This window comes from Oryx dammah, unplaced genomic scaffold (genome assembly GCF_014754425.2).
Source record: "Oryx dammah isolate SB20612 unplaced genomic scaffold, SCBI_Odam_1.1 HiC_scaffold_8, whole genome shotgun sequence".
NCBI lineage: Eukaryota > Metazoa > Chordata > Mammalia > Artiodactyla > Bovidae > Oryx > Oryx dammah.
This window is the reverse complement of record NW_024070192.1, coordinates 37,203,296-37,223,234: the sequence shown is the minus strand read 5'-3', so window position 1 is coordinate 37,223,234 and position 19,939 is coordinate 37,203,296. Positions and strand designations below refer to the sequence as shown.

Sequence of the window (19,939 nt, the reverse complement as noted above, 5' to 3'; positions counted from 1 at the left end):
TTGACCTCCACTGTTGGGCTGGTGCTCAGAGAGCACTCCTTAGTCACCCAAGGCTGCACAGTGAGCTAGCCGCAGAGCTGAGATTTGTGTCCGGGCCCAGCCCCCCCACCCTTTCCTCCCACTCCCCCTGATTCTGGGTGGTGGCGGGGATTGGGGGATTCAACTTAGGTTTTTCTCTCGTCGGTTTCTACTCACTTTAAAGCAAGCTGAGTCAGTTTCCTTTTCTGGGCCTACTGGAGCCTTCTGCTGCACGCTGCCCCTTGTGTGTCTCCTCCAGTCTTCATCAGCTTCCTGCTGCTGTCTGCACCCGTGTTTGGCTACCTGGGCGACCGACACAGCCGCAAGGCCACGCTGAGCTTCGGTATCCTGCTCTGGTCTGGAGCCGGTCTCTCCAGCTCCTTCATCTCCCCCCGGGTAGGTGCCCTCATTCCTTCCCAGGCCCTTGGGGGGGGGGGCTCCCCCATCTTCTTCCTCTGTGATCCAGCTCCAGCAGAGCTGTTTCTGCTCTGTTCCGGGCTCCAGGCTGGCTGTGGGGGACTGCCTTCCAAGGGCTGAGGGAGGGGTCTTCTCAACAGGCCGTTGGACTTTCTTAACAGGGGCCTTCCTCTTTGGCATCTTCCTCTGGACTGAACTGGGGGTGGGGGTTGGGATGAGGGTAACTGCTACCGTCTGCGGGAAGTGGCCTGGTGAGCAAAGGCCTGTTTGCTAACCAGGATGCCCAGGAAGAAGGCTCCTCAGGGCAGTGGCTGTGGGCGCCAGCAGGGGGCGCCTGTGCGATTTGGGGGAATAGTGAGGTGTCTGGAGTCCTCGGTTGTGGAGATGCTCTAGAGAACCGAACGGCAACCCACTCCAGTATTCTTGCTTGGAGAATCCCATGGACAGAGGAGCCTGATGGGCTACAGTCTATGGGGTTGCAAAGAGTCGGACACGACTGAGCGACTAACACTTTCACTTAGAGCCCTGATCTCCGTGTCACAAGATGCCCTTGGCCCCTCTGACAGATCTTTAAGTCCCCTTTGCCCCGAGGGTGATTTCTGGAACTCACTGTGGTCTTGTGCCCATTTTCCCAGTACTCCTGGCTCTTCTTCTTGTCCCGGGGGCTGGTGGGGACTGGCACAGCCAGTTACTCCACCATCGCACCCACTGTCCTGGGAGACCTCTTCGTGAGGGACCAGCGGACTCGTGTGCTGGCCATATTCTACATCTTTATTCCTGTTGGAAGGTTGGTATTACCCTGGATCTACTTCTCTGGATGGTAACCTGAGGCCCAAAGGGGTCAGAACAGGGGCTGGGCTGGATGTAGGAGACATCGAGCAGAAGGGGTTGCATTTGAAACCCAACTCTGCGCTTCCTCTCTGTGTCACTTTCTCTCTCTGAGCCTCAGTTTTCTCATCTGTAAATGGGGCCAATAACACCTAGCTGCAGGCTACGGTGGGGGTTAGAGATATGTAATGGAGATGCTCCCTACATACTAATACACTCCAGGAGGAGGGAGAAAGAGCAGCTCAGCAGTGTGGGCTACACTGGGAGGGGCTGACTCTGGGAGGTGAAGCAGGGAACTGTGTTAGGGTTGGGCCACACACCCCACAATGGATAGGACAGGGCTTTGTAGTCGGACCCCTGAACTCTGACTTATGTTTCCTGAAATCACCTGACTTGGGCAGGGCTGAGACTTGGAGAGGTGGGGTGAGTGGTCCTTATATAGGGAGACAGTGGGTGGTTGGGATGGGCCTGGAGCCAGAGGTCACTGGTGACTTACCAAGGGCAGGGGACATCTGGGCCTCATGTGGCTCACTTTTCCCAGTTGTGAGCTGCTGAGAGCTGGCTCCCTGGGGTAGGGGCACCCTGGCTCAGTCTGGCCTTGGGGTCTTGGGGCCGCCTGCCTCCTCTCACAGCCCATTCCCCCCACTTCTCTGTTGCAGTGGTCTGGGCTATGTGCTGGGGTCGGCTGTGACAGAGCTGACTGGGAACTGGCGTTGGGCCCTCCGAGTGAGTCCAGCTTCCTTTTCTTCCCTCTGCTTTCCCCCCTGGGCCAGCGGGGACTTTCCAGTCTCCAGTGGCCTTTGCCCCTTGGCACAGGGTCTCGCGCCATGGCGGGTGTTCAGACGTCGGCAGCTTCAGGGCTGCGTATGGACCATGGCCTCTGGAAGCTGTGCCCCTGGTTCATATCCCAGCTGTTCAGTTTGCTAGCTGTGTGATCTTAAGGAAGTCACCTCCCTCTTTAGGGCCTCACTTTACCTATCTGTAGAGTGGGGAAGTAAAGCTACCTTATGGAATCTTAAGGATCAGTTAGACAAGGGAGGGGAAGACCCTTGGACAGGGCTGGCGTGGCAGATGGAGGTGTGGGCCAGGAAAAGAAACCCTTACTGGAGCAGTAAGTTCTCAACAGTCAGGGTCAGTGTAGTCCAGCCTCCAGTTCTCAACAGTGTCAGTCTCACTGATTCCAACAGAGTAATGTCTGTACAGGACAGACAGGTATTAAGTCAAATCCCAAGGGGACCATGCTCCCCAGGGAGCCTGTCCTCTCAGGGGTGAGGGGATGAGAAGCAGTGGTATGTCAAGCTCTGTATAACCAGCTCCCCCGATATGAACCCGTTTCCCCTATCCCCTGGGGCACAGAGTAACCAAAGAACCTGGTCCACAAAGTTCAGTCACAGCTGGGATCTCCTGGCTTCCAGGAATGTGGCCCTTAGCTTCCTGGGTCCTCCTGTCCCCAGATCATGCCCTGCCTGGAAGCTGTGGCCTTGATCCTGCTTATCATGCTGGTTCCAGACCCACCCCGGGGAGCTGCTGAGAAGCAGGGAGTCGCAACCACGGGGGACCCACGGAGCAGCTGGTGTGAGGACGTCCGTTACTTGTGGAGAAAGTGAGTGTCTCTGCTCCTCTCTGTGTGTCATTGAAAACCCCTTTGCCCGCCCCAGCATCACCACCCTCCCTCCCTCCGCCTCCAGGGAGCCCTCCCTGCCTGCCCCAGCAGCGTTCACAGCCCTCTTCTTCCTTTGAGTTCTTTGTCACCAGCTGAGATGTCACTCCCCCACTCAGAGACCTCCCTCTGCCTGCCATGAGACAGAATTTGGGCTGGGAGGGAGGGAGCTCTGGCCTTGGCTCTGCCACTGCCTTATCCCTGAGTGACCTGAGACTTGGAGCCTCACTCCCCTCATTTATTCAGCAGACATAGTTCTGTAGCTTTGCCGGCTTCTCAGGTTGTTGGGAAGATGCCCAAGTGTATAATGCTCACCTCTCTGAGCCTCATGGGAGAGCATCCCTCCTCTGTTCCAGGCATGGCTGGGGAGGTAGGTTGGGGTCACCTACCCAGGTCTCATAATTTACCATAATGTGGGGCATGGACCGGATGCCACTTCTTTGTTACAGAGCCATGAGCTGAGTGGAGGGCAGGGGAGAGGGACAGATTGCTGGAGAATGTGATGTTGGATTTGGGTCGCTCTGGTGGGGGAGACTTGGTCCTCAGAGAAGAGGGAGGAAGGCAGAGTGGGAGCGAAGGTGTGGAGGTGGGAAGGGCAGGCAGGCTGCTTAGGGGGTGTTGGTGGAGGATCAGGGATCACCTGAGTGCCCAGGAGACGGAGGAAGGGAGCGGACAGGCTCCGACAGCCCCGGCCCTCTCCCAGCTCCATCCAGAGCACTTTTCCTTGTTGTTCAGTCGCTCAGTCGTGTCCAACTCTGCGACCGCATGGCCTGCAGCGCGTCAGGCTGGCCTGTCCTTCACTGTCTCCCCAGAGCTTGCTCAAACTCATGTCCATTGAGTCGGTGATGCCATCCAACCATCTTGTCCTCTGTCTCATCCACTTTCTCTTTCAGCTGGAGTTTTGTGTGGTCGACACTTGGGGTGACAGCCATGGCCTTTGTGACTGGAGCTCTGGGCTTCTGGGCCCCCAAGTTTCTGTTCGAGGCCCGTGTGGTGCACGGGCTGCTCCTTCCCTGCTTTCAGGAGCCGTGCAACAGCCAGGACAGGTGAGGGACATCTCTGCTCTTTTTTGGCCACACAGCCAGCATGCAGAACCTTAGTTCCCTGACCAGGGATCGAACTCATGCCCCCTGCAATGGAAGCGTGGAGTCTCGACCATGGGACTGCCAGGGACGTCCCCAACATCTGGGTTCTTGATGGGGAAGTTCTTGGTGTTCTGAGTCCCAAGACTCAGTCTCTGGGTGGACACCAGGACTCGGGGGGCCCACTGGCCTGGTTCTAGCTCAGGCAGAGCTCTTGCTGCTAAGTGGCCACAGGCCGCTCCCTTGTCCTCTCCGGGCCCTATTCCCTGTCTTCTTGCTCTTGGGCCACGGTGAGGGTCCAGAAGGCACTTGGGGGTGAGTGAGGCTTCTGTGGGACCTAGGGAATGGTGGGATTTCTAGGCAGCCTTGCTTCAGAGGGACCTGAAGCATGAGGTTGTCCCATTTTACAGATGGCAAACTGAGGCACCAAAGGAGATTGTGTTTTTTTTTTTGGCTGCACTGTATGGCATGTGGGAATTTAGTTCCCCGACCAGGGAACTGAACCCGTGCCCCTGCAGTGAAAGTGCAGAATCTTAACCACTGGACCGCCTGGGAAGTCCCAGGATATTATGATGTTTATCCTGGCTCTACAGCTAGATTCTTATCTCCCCAGAGGCAAAGACTGAGTCCAAAAGTCCCCCAGCAGCTTGAAAAAGTGGAAAAATAAGCCAGGACTCCATCCCACTTCAGGCATTCACTGGCTGTGCATTCCTGGGCCGGTGATTTCCCCTTTCTCTGCTTCAGCCTCTTCCTCTAACTTGGCTCCTTCCCAGAGCCTGAGTGAGAAACTGACATGGGAGTTAGTTTTCGGGTCCCAGGGCTGATGGACCGAATGTCCACACACTCAGTAGCTTCGAGCAACAGAAATGTTTCCCATAGTCCTGGAGGCCAGAAGTCCAGAATGGTTTAACTGGGTCAAAACCAAGTTCAGCGGGGCCATGCTCCCGCAAGGGGCTCTCGGAAAGCCTCCTGCGGTGCCGCTTCTGGTGCCTGCGGGCGGCCTCTGGCTGAGGCCGCATCGCTGCATTCCTGGCCACATTGCCTTGTCCCCTTCAGCCTCATATCTCCCTCTGCTTCCCTCTTATAAGGACATTTGTAGCTGCACTGAAAGACCCACCAAAAAGTGGAGGAAAATTTCTCTAGCTCAAGAACATTAATATAGTTACATCCACAAAGATTATTTTGCCCATACAAGGGAACAGTCACAGGTTCCAAAAGTTAGGACATAGATGTCTTGGGTGGGGGCATTGTTTAGTCTACCCCAGTGTGGCTAGAAAGCTCTGGTTCTGCATAGATCTTAGCTTTTTTTTTTTTTTCTTAAATATTATTTATTTGGCTGTGCCGGGTCTTAGTTGTGGCATGTGGGATCTAGTTCCCTGACCAGGGATTGAACTCAGGCCTCCTGCATTGGAAGCGTGGAGTCTTAGCCACAGGACCACTGGGGAAGTCCCCAGAACTTACCTGTTCATACACCCTCCTTGGCTAGGCTAAGCCCTCAGGTGAGGGTTGGATGGGAGCAGGAAGCCACAGTACACAGGATTCTAGCTCAGCCAGAGGGAAAACTTCCAACATCCAGAGCCCAGACGGAAGGGGCAGCAAGGGGCTACTGAGTTTCACACCCCTGGGGTCATGTAAGTAGGCATTGGATAGCTGCTTGCCTGGGCCACTGTAACAGAGGATCAGCACAGAATTTGCAGGCCTTGAGGACCCTCTTGGCACTAAGAGTCTGATTCTGGGGCTGCGATGTGGGGGTAGGGACACTTCATGGTAGGTGTAACCTCTGTCCACCCCTCTGATCAGGGGCTCTGGGGGGGCGCCCCCATCTAAATAATTTGTCCGAATAATCAATCCTGAGTCTTGGAAAGGTCTTGAGAACCTGCCAAGTTCGGCTCAGACCAAGACTCAGAGGCAGATAGCATTCATCTGGATTCGGGGTCACCTGACTGGGCTGAGCTGGAGCCTGGTACAGCTTGGAGGCCTAGGAAGGTTTGGTTAAGCACCTTTAAGCTGCCTAAGGACACACATGCTTTGTTCAGTAGGAAGAGAGCCAGGAGACCCTGGTTTTGCTGGTGTGGGTCTGTGTGGCCTCAGGCAGGTCCCTGTCTTCTCTGGAGATTTTTTTTTCTTTGGTGACATTCAATTTGTCAGTAACCATGGTCTTGCATCTGTTATGTTCTTATGCCTTGGTGGGAGCCATGGAGGTCATGGCAGGCACCTGGCACTTTTGGAAAGGTTTGGCTCTGGGAGAGGATCCTGGCCAGGTGGAGAATGGTTGGCGGGGGGTGCTGGTGCTCCAGGCAGAGGGAAGAGTGTGGGCCAAGACAGGGAAGCCGGAAAATGTAGGGTAAGTTTAGAGAATTCTCAATCATTCCTGCAGAGTGAGGGAGGGAGAAAAGAAGGGAGGTTACACAGGTCAGCAGGGGCCAGTGCTGCAGTGCTGGCTGGGAGCTTTGAGGATGACAGGAAGCCAGTTAAGGGCTGGAAAAGTCTTAGTTACATTTGTTGTTTTCAAGAGTTCACGCTAGTCAGTCTCAGCATCCCTTTGCCCTTCAAAGGAGGCTTGGGTCCATCCTTTGGGCTAGGATGGACCAGCAGGATGAAGACATATATTCAGATCCTGGTTCTGTCACTTACTAGCTGGGTAGTCCTGGCCTTGACCTTTCTTAACCTCACCTTCCTCACCTGTTCGCTTGGGAACTTGTGGGAGAGATTAGTGAGCCATTTGCTTAACACATATCGCTTGTTCCAGACTCTATGCTCCCAGCCTAGAGTCAAGAAAGTAAACCAAACCTGGTTCTGTTCTCCAGGAATTCACGGTCTAGTGAGTGATCTTGATGATAGAGACGCAGAAGGTGCTATAGTAACTGAAAGAGTGAATGAATCAGCAAACGGACAGGAGAAAGCATCCCCAAAGAGGAGACATTTGTGATGGGTCTTGAAGGATGTATAGGAGTTTGGTAAATAGAAAAATCAGTGAAGGGTGTTCTAGATGAAGGAATAAAGATATGAAGTGGGGACAGAAACAAGTCTAGGGGTTGAGGAGGATGGAATTGGGGTTTGGGGTTGAGGTCACTGAGGGTCAGATCAGGAAGGGCCATGTACACCACAGTGAACTGGAATCAAATCTGTTGGGTATTTAAGAGCTGGTGGAGAATTTTAGACAGGAGCTGGGCAGATACCTGGTCAGATTGGTGTCCTAGAAAGCATTCTCTGGGGACCTGTATGGAGGTTGTCTTGGAATGACGTTTCTACAGAAAGAAGCTGCAAGAGGGACCAAGTGGAGTGGAAGTGGGCCCAAGAGTAGGTGGGAAAGGTAGTGAAGTATGGAAGGGCTACTTGAGGGATGTTCAGAGACAGAGAGTGAAGGATGGAATCAAGAAGTGTAAAATTCCCAGGTGAGTGCCAGTATCATAGGAGCTCTATAAGTAAATGTTCACTTATCTACATCCCATTAGTATTTGGGGCTGGAAGGCAAGGAGCTTGGGGCTAGAGTGGGACTGTAGAATTAAGATTTCTGAGTGGGGCAGTTTTCAGTGCTGAGACAGTGCAGGAGGTTGCTGGTGATGAGGCAGGCTGGGTGCTGGAGTGCTGGAAACGTCTCCCACACAGCCAGTGAAGTCCCAAGGATGAGGCAGGAAAGGGGATGGGAAGGGTAGGGGAGTACATGGATCCCTGAGCAGGGTCCCAGGGACCCAGGTTAGGAGGGAGGGGAAGAGGCCCACAGCCACATGCCCTGCAGGTACCAGATCACGTGGCTCGGCTGTAAAAAATCTGCCTGCAATGCAGGAGACAGAGGAGACCTGGGTTCAATCCCTGGTTTGGGAAGACCCTCCGGAGGAGGGCATGGCAACCCACTCCAGTATTCTTGCCTGGGGAAATCCATGGACAGAGGAGCCTGGCAGGCTACAGTCCATGGGGTCATAAAGAGTTGGACTGAACACACGCACATACCAGGTCAGGCACTGGAGGGCAGGTGGCTGGACCCCTATCCTGATCCCACCGCTGACCAAGCCCTCTGCTCTTTTCCATCAGCCTGATTTTCGGGGCACTGACTGTTGTGACTGGTATTATTGGGGTCATCCTGGGAGCAGAGACTTCAAGGAGGTACAAGAAAATCAACCCTCAGGCTGAGCCCCTCATCTGTGCTGCCAGCTTGCTTGCTGCAGCCCCCTGCCTCTACCTGGCTCTCATCCTGGCCCCGACCACCCTCCTGGCCTCCTATGTAAGTGAGGGCCCTTTCAGAGGTGGGAGCGGGCTGCGGTGGGTAGGGAACTCCTGTTTCACATAGGCTGAGACTGTGCCAGGTCTTCCCAAATGTTATGTTTATCACTCCTTCCAGGTGAAGCTCTGATATTCCCATTTAACAGATGAGTAAACTAAGGTATACCAAGAGCCTCAGCTAGGAAGGGGTAGAAAACTAGGATTTGAGCCTAAGCTTTTCTGACTCTAAAGTGTGTCCTTTGAGCTCTTGGTTAATGCTTTTTTAAAAAAAAAAAAATATTCACTGCACTGGGTTTTCATTGTAGCACATGGGATCTCAGTTTTGGCATGCAGGATCTAGTTCCCCGACCAGTGACTGAACCCCGGGCCCCTGTAGTGGGAGCATGGAATCTCAGCCACTGGACCACCAAGGAAGTCCCTCCTAGTTAATGCTTTGATTGGAGATAATGGGACCTCATTTCTTCTAAAAATGATTCTTCTACTGTATTATTCTAGTCTAAAAGTATGCAGGGAAAGTCTCAGTCTTTTATCTTCTTCTCTATTTAAAATTAAATGTAGACTATTTGCCTGGAGGAGTGTCATAAGCTAGACCAAAGTGGGTAGATATAACTAATGCCCTGTACTATCCTTGGTAGGTGGCACCTCCTTTAAGGTATGAGTGTTTCTCATCAGCATCCTCAGCTTTGGTTGGGTTTCCGCTGAAATTCCTGGGAAATAGACAAGTTCTGTTAGCATTCCCTCCCGCATGTGCTCTTATTTGGTCCTTATCATGCCCTTGTCCCTGGAGAAGGAAATGGCAATCCACTCCAGTATTCTTGCCTGAGAATCCCACGGGCAGAGGAGCCTGGCAGGCTATAGTCCATAGGGTCGCAAGAGTTGGACATGATTTAGCAACGAACCCACCACCACCATATGCCCTTGTCAGAAAGGGTTTTTCTTATCCCCGCTCAACAGATGGGAAAACTGAGGCCCAGAGACAGCCGCACCAAGAATGAGACAGATAAGCCTCTAACCCCGCCCCCGCAGGCTCCAAAGTCTGTGTCCTTCATGCCGCATCGACCCTTGACACCCCCATGGGAGAGAAACAGAGCTGGCATACACCAGGCCAGCCTAATAAATGCCTTAGTGCTTATTGGCCGAGAGCGTGACTGGGATCGTCCTCTCCAGCTGGTGGGGACTGAATGAGCCTGACCTTGCAGGGAGGCGGCGGCCCTGGGCAGACGGAGGCCCTGTTGAAGGCCTGTCTCTGCATTGGCTGGGCCCACGGAGGCCCTGCCAGCTCTGCTTCTGCCACTGTCTTGCTTGGCTCTGGGAAGTGGCTCCTTGGCTGTGTTGCGGGGACACAGCTGTCCCCCCTCCGTAGCCTGGCACATCTCCAGAGCTGGATGGCTCATCTAGAAATGACACTGCATCTTGGCTGGCAAAGCCCGCTGGAGAATCTCTTCTCTGGGCCTGCCCTGGGGCGTGAGGGGCTGAGGGGCAGGAAGGTAGGCGGGTCTGGGACATGTCCACCCTCCTGTGCTGGGAACCTGCTCCTCCCTGTGGCTCCTGCAGGGGCCGGACGGGACCCCCAGAACTCTCAGCCTTCCAGAAGTGGTGTGGTTCCCTCTGGACGCCCTGACCAGGCCCCCCTGGCCACGTCCATGGCTCTGTGCTCCTGAGGTCCCGAGATTCAGGCTCCAGCTCCCCCCAGCCTCCCCACGCCCCACCCCTGCCCACTAACACCAGTCACAAACCCTAACACCTCCAAACTGCCCCTCTTCTCTTTTTTCTTTTCGTAAATTTATCTCCTTAATGGAGTTAAAAAAGTAATTTCTATTGATTTATTTATTTGTGGCTGTGCTGGGTCTTTGTTGCTGTGCGGGCTTCTCTTTAGCTGTGGTGAGCGGGGGCTACTCTCTGGTTGCCGTGCGCGGGCTTCTCATCACGGTGGCTTCTCTTGGTGTGGAGCGCAGGCTCAGCAGTTGTGGCCCGTGGGCTGAGTTGCTCCGCGGCACCTGGGATCTTCCCAGATCAGGGACTGAATCCGTGTGTCTCCTGCACTGGCAGGTGGAGTCTTTACCACTGAGGCACTGGGGCAGCCTCTGCCCTTGTTCTCTTGGTCCACTCCGTCCCGTCTTGGCTCACACCTTGGTGTCTTTCTCTGGGACTGTCCCAAGAAGCCAGCTTCCTGGTCTCCTTGTCTTCCTGCTCCCCCACCACAACCTGTTCTTCTCGCACTGCGAGAGTGACACCACGGACCTTTCCTGCTCAGAAGCCTTGCATGGCTCCTTGGCGCCTCCGGGAAAACTAAGTCTGACTCCTCATCCTGGCATTCCAGGCTCCTCATGGATGGCCCTGATATCCCTAGTAGCCTTATTCCTATGTGGTCCTGCCATGCAGTTCCCCGCCTGGTTCCCAGGACATGCCCCCTGCTCCCTACATCTGGGCTCTCCATCTGCTCTCTCTACTCCTCCCCTTCTCCGTGTGCCTGAATCATTCTGGGCACTCATGGATTGGCTGGAGCACCGTCTTTCCATGGAGCCATCGCTCACGGCTAGGACCTGCCCTCTCTCTCCATCCTCGCCGCTCTTCAGCACTGTCTTCCTCAGGTTCTGGTTACATATGCTCTGATCGCCCCTCCCAGCTGGGCCCAGGTTGGTTCTAATCTTTCTCAGCCCTCCTAGCTCAAAGCATGGTGTCAGGCAGGTGTGGGATGGGTGGGGGTGATCTTTGCTCATTGTGTGAATGGTTGAGTGACCAACTATTGTTCATTCATTCTTTTTAAATAACTATTTATTGAGTGCCTACCAAGTGGCATGCTGGTTTAAAGACTGCAGATATATCAGTGAATAAAACAGCCAAAAACAGCTCTGTTCTTAAGGAGTTCACATTCTAGTTGGTGGAGATAGCTAACAGGTAAGATATATAAGTAAAATTCACAATATGGTGAATTATGGGGTATTTTGGGGAACAGTGTGCCAGGCAGAGGGAACAGCAACTGTAAGTGCCCTGAGGCAGGAGTGTATCTGGTAGGTTTAGGGACCAACAAGAAGGGCACTGTGGCTAGTGTGGAGTGAAGAAAGAAGAGGACAGAGAGATGGTGGGGACAAGGTTTGTTGGGTCATGTGGGCATTGGGTCGAGGTGGCTTTTACTGAGAGTGAGTTGAAGTTTTGTGTTAAGGAGCAGGTGGTCTGGCTTATGTTTATTGCATCTATTGAGATGATCATGTCATTTGTCCTTTATTTTATTAGTATGGTATATTACATTGATTGTGTGTTTAACCAACCTTGCATTCCTGGGATAAATCCTCTCTTGGTTATGGTGTAAAATCATATTTATATGTTGCAGAATTTGGCTTGCTAGTATTTTGCTGAGGATTTTTGCATCTCTATTCATAAGAAATATTGGTCTGTAGTTTTCTTCTGATGTCTTTATTTGGTCTCATAGAATGAGTTGACAAGTGCTTCTTCCCCTTCTATTTTTTGGAAGGGCTTGTGAAGGATTTGTATTAATTCATCTTTAGACATTTGTTCAGATTCCCCAGTGAAGCCATCTGGTTCTGGGCTTTTGTTTGTGGCAAGTTTTTTTGATTACTGACTCAATATTTACTTGTTATTGGTCAATTAAGGCTTTTTATTTCTTTTTAAGCCAGTCTTGGTAGTTTGCATCTTTCTAGGAATTTCATTCATCATATTCTCTTATAATCTTTTTAATTTTTGTAAGGTTGGTAGTAATGTTCATTTGTGATCTTTGTAACTTGAGTCTTCTTTCCTTTTTCCTTGGTCAGTGTAACTAAAGGTTGGTCAGTTTGGTGGCCAACAGTGGTTGTATTGACTTTCTCTATTGCAGTGGTTGTATTGACTTTATTGTTCTTCTGCCATTGACTTCTGTCAGTGAAATCACTCTGACTTCAGTGCTGAGAATGGACTTCCCATGAGGGTGGAGAGTGCAAGAGCAGAAGTGTCGGGGTGGTCAGAAATGGTTGGATTATAGATACACTTTGAAGGTAGAGCCATTGTAATTTCCTGATGGATTCAGTATGGGGTGTGAGGGAAAGAAGACTCAAAGGCGAGTGCTAGGATATTAGCCTGTGTAGCTGGAAGGAGAAGAGGCCATTAACTGAGATAGGAAAGTAGGCGGAACAATGGAATCTGGGGGGAGATGAGCAGCTTGGTTTGGTACCTTCTGAGTTTGTGGCAGGAGGCTGACATCCAAGTAGAGGTGTTGGTGGAGTTGGATACACAAGTCTGAAGTCCCTGGATATGACATCACCCCTGAAACTTCAGAGGGTGGGAACTGGCTGCAGTTCACCGTGAAGGATTGTTAGTAGGTTTTGGAGACCTATGTGGGTCAGTGTCAGAAAGGGTGGCCAAAGAGGGCTGAGGAATTGGCTTCTGTTCAGATTAGCTTCAAAATAGGAAGTCACTTGAGTGTCTTCCATATACCCATCCATCCATCCACCCCACCATCCATCCTTCACCTTCTCAGACTGAAGGAATCACAGTTCTTCCTGTACTGTCTCTGCCAGTCCTGGGGAAATTGACGGGGCTTCCTGGGAAGGCCCACAGGAATGTGGGCATGTGTGCTAGTGTCTGCATGCGTCTAAGTGTGCAGGTCTGTGAATAGGAATGCAGATATAGGTACGTTCCCGTGTGTCCATTTCTGTGTACCCGTATAGCCAGGCTCCATGTATACTGCATGTACATGTATACTCATTGTATATATGAACAGTGTGTATGAGTGTGTCTATGGGTGCTGTTTTGCATACATGTCTCTGTGTGAGTGTGCACATTCATGTGTATCCAGGCAAGCAGATAGTTGTGTGGGATGTGTGTACACACGTGTCTGCAGCTGCATACGGCTTTTCTCCCACTGCTTTTGTGGCTGCATCGCATTGGAAGGAAGGGTCTGGGGAAGCATTGTGGGCGTGCTCGTCCCAGTTTGCTGAAATAAGGCCAAGTCGTGCTGTCTGTTTCATGGTGATGAGGTTTCCTGAGTATCTAAAGTCTGGCCTGGGGCCTTCTGGGGGGGAGCCTGTGCCCTGCGGCCCACCTGCAGGAGCAGAGGGTTCCTTCCCTTCCCTCCTTCCAGTCCCCTTGGCAGGGAAACTTGACTTCTTGGCTGTTAATTGGGATCCAGACGCGCACAGCAGGTCTTGGCTCACACCCTCTTCCTTGGCCTTCTTCCCAGAGCCGCTGCCCTTCAGAGGAGAAGGGGTTTGTATTCAGTGGAGGGACTGAGCTCAGGGTAGGAACTCCATCATCACTGGCTTGGTAGCTGGTTGAACACTGGCAATACCCCCTTAGGTGGGCTTTGTGGTCCAGAGGGAGGAGCTGGAATTGGGGGATGGCAACAAGCATGCATCGAGGCATCTGAAAGACCTGAACCTCTTCCTGTTTCTTCACTACCTAGCTGTGTGAGTTAGGGCAAGATCTCGACCTTGCTGAGCCTCGATTTTCTCAGCTATAAAATGGGAGTGCTAGTACTTTCCCCTTGGTTTAACTGAAGAGATAAATGAACTTTGGGGCCAGTTCTAGTTACTATAGATACATAATGGAATTTAGTGGTTTAAAAAAAACAAGAATGCTTATTTTGCTCATGACTTTGTAGTTTGGACAAGGTTGGGGGAGAGGGTAACATATCTGTTACCACTTGGGGTTAGCTAGGCTGAAGGGGTGGGAGCTGGATGTCAAAGGCTAAGGGCTGATGCTTGATGCTGGCTGTTGGCTGAGGCCTTAGCTGGAGCTACTGGCTAGAGCAGCTGCCCATGACCTCCCCATGTGGCTGGGGCCTGCTTACAACATGGTGGCTGGCTTCCAAGGACTAGAGTTTTGAGAGAGCCAGGTGAAGCTGTATAGTCTTTGATGACATACCCTTGAAAGTTACAGAGCATCACTTTCACTGCTTTCTGTTCTTCATTGGAGCCACAACTTCTTGCTCAGATTCAAAGGGAGAGAGAATGGATTTACTCTTTTTGGTGGAGGCTAGTAGTGATCTGAAAGAGCATGTGGAAATATTGCAGTGGCTGTTTTGGGAAAATAGTCTGCTTTGTGGCCCAGAGGCTCATCCTTCACTGAGCCCTGGGTCCCGTTGCTATCCAGCATTATGGTGAGCTATATCTGGGCACACATAGCCACGAAGCCCCACAGTTGTACCCCGACCCCTGCCCAGGTCGTCTCTGGTTCTGTGCTGCTCTTCTCATCTCACAGGTGAGAAGCCTGGGAGTGGGGGGGGGTCTTTACCCTCATACCCTGCTGGGCTTCACGGGCTGAGGGAGCAGAGCTGGGGGCATGGTGAGGTGGCTGCAAGGCAGGTCCTAACCAGGATGAGCAGAAATGATGCTCACTCACTTACCCAGTATTTCCCAAGCATATCTTGTATGCCAGGCACTGTTCTAGGCTCTGAGGGTGCATCATTGAACAAAACAGGCAAAAATATGTATGCAACAAAATAGATGTAAAATAGGGGATTCCCTGGTGGTCCAGTGGTTAAGACTCCGTGTTTCCAATGCATGGGGCATGAGTTCAATCTCTAGTTGGGGAACTAGGATCTCACATGCTGTGCATGTGGCCAAAAAAAAAAAAAAAAGATAAAATAAATGGTGAGTTAGATGGGGCTGAGTTCTGTGGAAAAGAACAGAGTGCAGAGAGTGGACAAGAAGAGGGACTGGCCTGTGCCAGGAGGTCAGGGAGGCCTCACTGAGATGGTGATGCTTCAGCGGGAACCTGAAGCCAGTGAGGGAAGGAGCCATGGGGATACGCGGGTAGAGCTGTGGAGAACCCTCCATGCAGAGGGAACAGCAAGTGCAATGGCCCTGGGTCGGGGAAGCATACTGGTGTCTTCTAGGAAATGTGGTTGGAAAGGATCCAACCAGGGTAAAGCAGAGAAGATGAGGTCACAGGGAATGGTAGGGGTGGAGGGGGAGCTGCTGATTGTATGGAGCCCTGTACATCGAATGACTTTGGCTTCCAATTTAAGTGAATTGGGAAGCCATTAGAGGATTTTTAGCTCAGAGGTGATGCTCTGACTGATGGTTTGTATCAGTTAGCTATTGCCGAGTAACAAATCATAACACTTAGTGGCTTCCGTTAATGATTTATTCTTATGATTCTGTGAGTTGGCTGGATGGTTTCATGGCTGGGAACCAGCCCATAGCTCACTCCATAGTTGCCTTTAACTGGGAGACTGGGTTGAACCTCCAAGCTGAACTCATTCATGTCTGGTGATTGGCTGGGGCTCCTCCATTCAGTCTCTCATCCTCCACTGGCCCAAACCCGGTGCTTCCATTGTGGTCTCAGGGCCACATTCTCAGAAAGCAGGCATGGAAGCTGTGAAGTCTCTTAAGGCCTATGCCAGGAAGAGCGTAGCATCACTGCTGCCTTACTGCATTGGTTGAAGCAAAGGGTAAAGCTGGCCCAACTTTCCCCTTGGGAGAGGACTGTACAAGGATGTGAATACCAAGAAGCATGATTCATTGGGAATTGTTTTGTTAATTTTTTAAATTTATTTATGGCATGCAGGCTCTGAGTTTCTTGACCAAGGATTGAACTCATGCACCCTGCAGTAGAAGCATGGAGTCTTAACCACTGGACCACCAGGGAAGTCCCAGCTGGGGACTTTTGCTAACTACCTGGGCTTTCCTGGTGGCTCAGACAGTAAAGAATCTGCTTCTATCCCTGGGTTGGGAATATCCCCTGGAAAAGGAAATGGCAACCCACCCCAGTATTCTTGCCTGAAGAATTCCTTGGACAGAGAAGCCTGGTAGGCTAAAGCCCATGGTGTCGCAAGGAGTAGGACACGACTGAGCAACCAGCACTTTCATTTTCCCTGTAACTGCCTAGCATGTGGTTTAACAAGGTCTTCCTGGCTGCTGTGATGATAACAAAATGAAACAGATAAAGATAAGAGATAGGAAAATCCATTATCAGACTTTCCAATAATACAGGCAAGAGATGCCTGTGGCTTGGATTGGGCTGGTTGTAGTAGAAGTGTGAAGAAGTGGTCAGATTCGTGGTGTGTTTTGGAAGTAGAATCAACAGAATTCCTGGTGGGTTTGGTGTGGGGTGTGAGAGAAAAGGATGAGAGAAAGGACGACTCCAGGGTTTTTGGCCTGAGCCGTTGGAAACACAGAGTTGCCATTTACTGAGATGGAGGTGCTGATTTGTTTTTTTGGTTTTTGCTTTTGAAAAGAGTGGGATTAGGAGTTCAATTTTAGACATTTTGAATTTGAGGTGCCTTTTGGGACATTCACCTGCAGATGTTAAGGGGCAGTTGGAAATATATGAGTCTGGAGTTCGGGAGAGAGGTCTAGGCTGGTTATTTAAAGCCATGAGGCTGAATGAAATCAGCATGGGCCTGAGCTTGAATAGAGAAGAGGAGAGGACTGAGGATGATACTCTGGGGCCCTTGACATGTCAGGGATGTGGCAGCCACATGCTACCACAGTAAACTCAAACGTTGAGACCAGCAGTTCAATCCAGCACACTCTATCAGTGACCTTTCTATTTTTATTTGGGGGAAAATTAAAAAAAAAAAAGCAAAACCAGAAACGCCTGAAGAAGAAAATAACAACTTTCCATTTTCTCATCCTCCAGAATCAGCTACTCTTAACATCTTGGCCTGTTTGTTTCCACTTTTATGTGACCATCCTTCTATATGTGTCTCTCGGTGTATAAACATAGGTTTATGTTTTTAGAAACACTTTTATTAAACTGGGGTTATATGGAAATTTTTGTCGTTTCTTTTTTAAAAATTGTTTGACTGTGCCTTGTGATACGTGGGATCTTAGTTCCCCAGCCAGGGATCAAACCCTTGCCTCCCACATTGAAAGTGCAGAGTCTTTAACCGCTGGACCACTGGGAAGTCCCTATACGGTAATTTTAAAAACAGATTTATTGAGATGAAATTCATGTGCCATGCAATTTACCCATTTAAAGTGCAAAATTTAATTGTTTTTAGTATATTTGCAGAGTTTTACAATCATCACCACATCAACTATAGAACATTTCATCACCTCAAAAAGAAACTTCCTAAGGGACAACAGAGTAAATGCATTTCTTGGACTTTCTATTAAAAAAAGAAACTCCATAGTCATACAAATCATTCACCCCAGCCATTGTCTATTCCAGCTCTACGTAACTGCTAATCTACTTTCTGTCTTTATAGATTTTCCTATTCTGGATATTTCATATAAGTAGAATCATGTAACGTTTCATTCATTTGTATGAACTTCCCTGAAGAAATTGAATTGAAATCGAAGGAATTGTTTAACTTCAAATTAATTTGAAAGTTTTGGACTTATTGATGAATCCTGACCAGCTTTTTTTCCTTTTTAAAAAATATATATTTATTTATTAATTTGGCTGCAGCAGATCTTAGCTGTAGCATGTGGGATCTTCTGTCTTCATTGCAGCATGCAAGATCTTTAGCTGTGGCATGTAGGGTCTAGTTCCCTGACGAGGGATGAAACCTGGGCCCCCTGAGTTGGGAGCACAGAGTCTTAGCCACTGGACCACCAGGGAAGTCCTTTGAGCTCTTTCTTTATTGAATTAATATTCAATATAGTTTGAAACTGCTTCCCCAGTGGCTCAGTGGTAAAGAATCCACCCGCAATGAGGGAGACCCGGGTTTGATCCTTAGGTTGGGAGGATCTCCTGGAGTAGGGCCTGGCAATGCACTCCATAGAGGAGCCTGGCGTGCTACAGTCCATGGGGTCGCAGAATTGGACACGACTGAAGAGACAGAGCACACAGCTGGTTTGGAACCATTATTAGCGATTTCCTCCTGCTCCTTTTCCTGGCCTTTGTCGTCCAGGTCGGGTTCTTTTTCCTTCCTCTCTTTCTTCTTCCTTCTCCACCTTTCTGTTTCCTCTCTTTCTCTCTCTCCTTCCTTCTAATTCCCTCCTCCTTTCTTTCATCCCTTCCTTTCTCTTCCCCTTCCTTTTGCCTCTCATCCTCTCTTCCTTTTTTTCTTTATTTTCCCTGTTTTCTCTTTCTTTCCTCCCTCCTTCCTCTCTGCCTTGCTCCCTTCGTTCCTCTTCTTCCTTCCCTCCCCACTTGCCTTCCTCTTTCCCTCTCTCTCTTTTTCTGTATGTCTGCAGAGTTCACATGCTGCTTGCTCTCCCCAGCCTGGGTGTGGGCAGCTCTGCTCTGATATCAAAGCGCTGTGACGTAGTATGGGGGACTCTGTTTTCTTCGACCCTCTTCCTGCCTTCTCTGTGACTCTTCTCTTCCCCAAAGGGGCTGCAGCTTGAGAGTTGAGTGTTAGGTTTTCTGTCACTGGAGGGAATTGCAGGGCTCAGGTAAGGTGGGGGTGGCTTTGTTAGAACACCTGGACGCTGCTCTTTCATCTGGGATTTGGGTAAATGCTCTATCACAGGGTTCATTCTACTTAATGACTGGGTGTCTCCCCTCTTCTGGGACGGGAGCTGTTTTTAGGCCTCACGTGAGGTCAGTAACTGGTGTCACTCATTCACTTTCTCCACTTCTGCCCATTTCTCCCCAGCAGCTTTTGCCACTGGGTCTCAGTTAAGAGTGGAAACAAAGGACCCCTGCTCAGTTTATTTCCCTCCAGATATGGGGGTTTTGGAGAATAGCTTTGGGGAGGGAGAGCTAGGAAGGGCTATATTTTCTACCCTAGAATCATCTGTGGTTTTTTGCCTTGGTTGCCAATATTTAATACTTATCTCATTAGGCTTTGTTCTTTTCTTTGGTGAAAAACATTTTTTTCCCCCCTGGCGTTATTTTTATTTTTATTTTTTTTTACTTCTGGGGGATGGGAGGTCTATGATGCAATTGCAACCTTCCATTTTTACAAAAGACTTCTCAGCCTTTTAGCTAAGATCAAGTGTAGTATGGGGACTTTCCAGGTGGCAGAGTGGTAAAGAATCCGCCTGCCAATGCAGGAGACACTGGAAACTCAGGTTCGATCCCTGGGTTGGGGAGATCCCTTAGAGTGGGAAGTGGCAACCCACTCCAGTATTCTTGCCTGAAAAATTCCATGGACAGAGGAGCCTGGCAGGCTACAGTCCGTGGGATGGCAAAGAGTCGGACACAACTGAACGACTGAACGCATTTTTACCCAGGAGTTGCTCCAGATGACCTTTAGGCTCCTTCCAGTCCAAACTGGGTTATAACTCTGAGTTCTCTAGTGGCCCAAGGAGAGATGCAGCTACCACAACAAAGCAGAGTCAGCATGGTGGTCACTGAGGCCTTCACATCCGGGAGGGGATGCTGCCCTCCTCAGCCTTGGAGATTCCTGAGCAAGGACCAAGGATGAAGGCCCCACATCTGCCCAGTCTGGTGCCAACAAGGGAACCTTGTGTGGTGCTTGGCAGGGAGCAGCCAGGATGTGTGTCCACCCTGTAGCTGTGGTCAGGGTCAGCTGAGGGTTCCAGAGTTGGTTTTGGGATCTGCTGTCACCCCTGGCGGAGAACCAAGCACAGCTTACTGACTCAGCCTTGCTCACCTCTCTATGATGCTCCAGGGGTCTGGGATGGGGAAGGCCTGGGAGGGGCTGTGGACGGGATGCCTGGTCTGGGCAGTCTGGTTGGCATGCAGGAGGCGCCTCCTCAGTATACACGACCGAGACTGGTAGGCTGTGCAGATAGCCCAGGTTGGGTGGGGGGCTCTCCTACCACTTGGCCCTTGGGGGCTTCTTGGATAATTTTATTTTGCATCTTGAGCTGGAGTAACTGAGACTTGCCAGGGGCTGCCTCAGAGGGGCTCAGAG

The 19,939-nt window shown here is 50.8% G+C and overlaps 1 protein-coding gene across 1 annotated transcript in view; it reads left to right on the top strand.

The window, feature by feature from the left end:
* The window catches only part of SPNS3 (sphingolipid transporter 3 (putative)), a 41,703-nt gene that overhangs the window by 8,759 nt on the left and 13,005 nt on the right, over nucleotides 1–19,939 (top strand). The window contains exons 3-8 of the mRNA XM_040243711.1: nucleotides 278–414; nucleotides 1,071–1,222; nucleotides 1,923–1,989; nucleotides 2,718–2,866; nucleotides 3,817–3,969; nucleotides 8,038–8,227. Coding sequence (XP_040099645.1) covers nucleotides 278–414; nucleotides 1,071–1,222; nucleotides 1,923–1,989; nucleotides 2,718–2,866; nucleotides 3,817–3,969; nucleotides 8,038–8,227 — 848 coding nt within the window. The remainder of the gene's footprint in view (nucleotides 1–277; nucleotides 415–1,070; nucleotides 1,223–1,922; nucleotides 1,990–2,717; nucleotides 2,867–3,816; nucleotides 3,970–8,037; nucleotides 8,228–19,939) is intronic.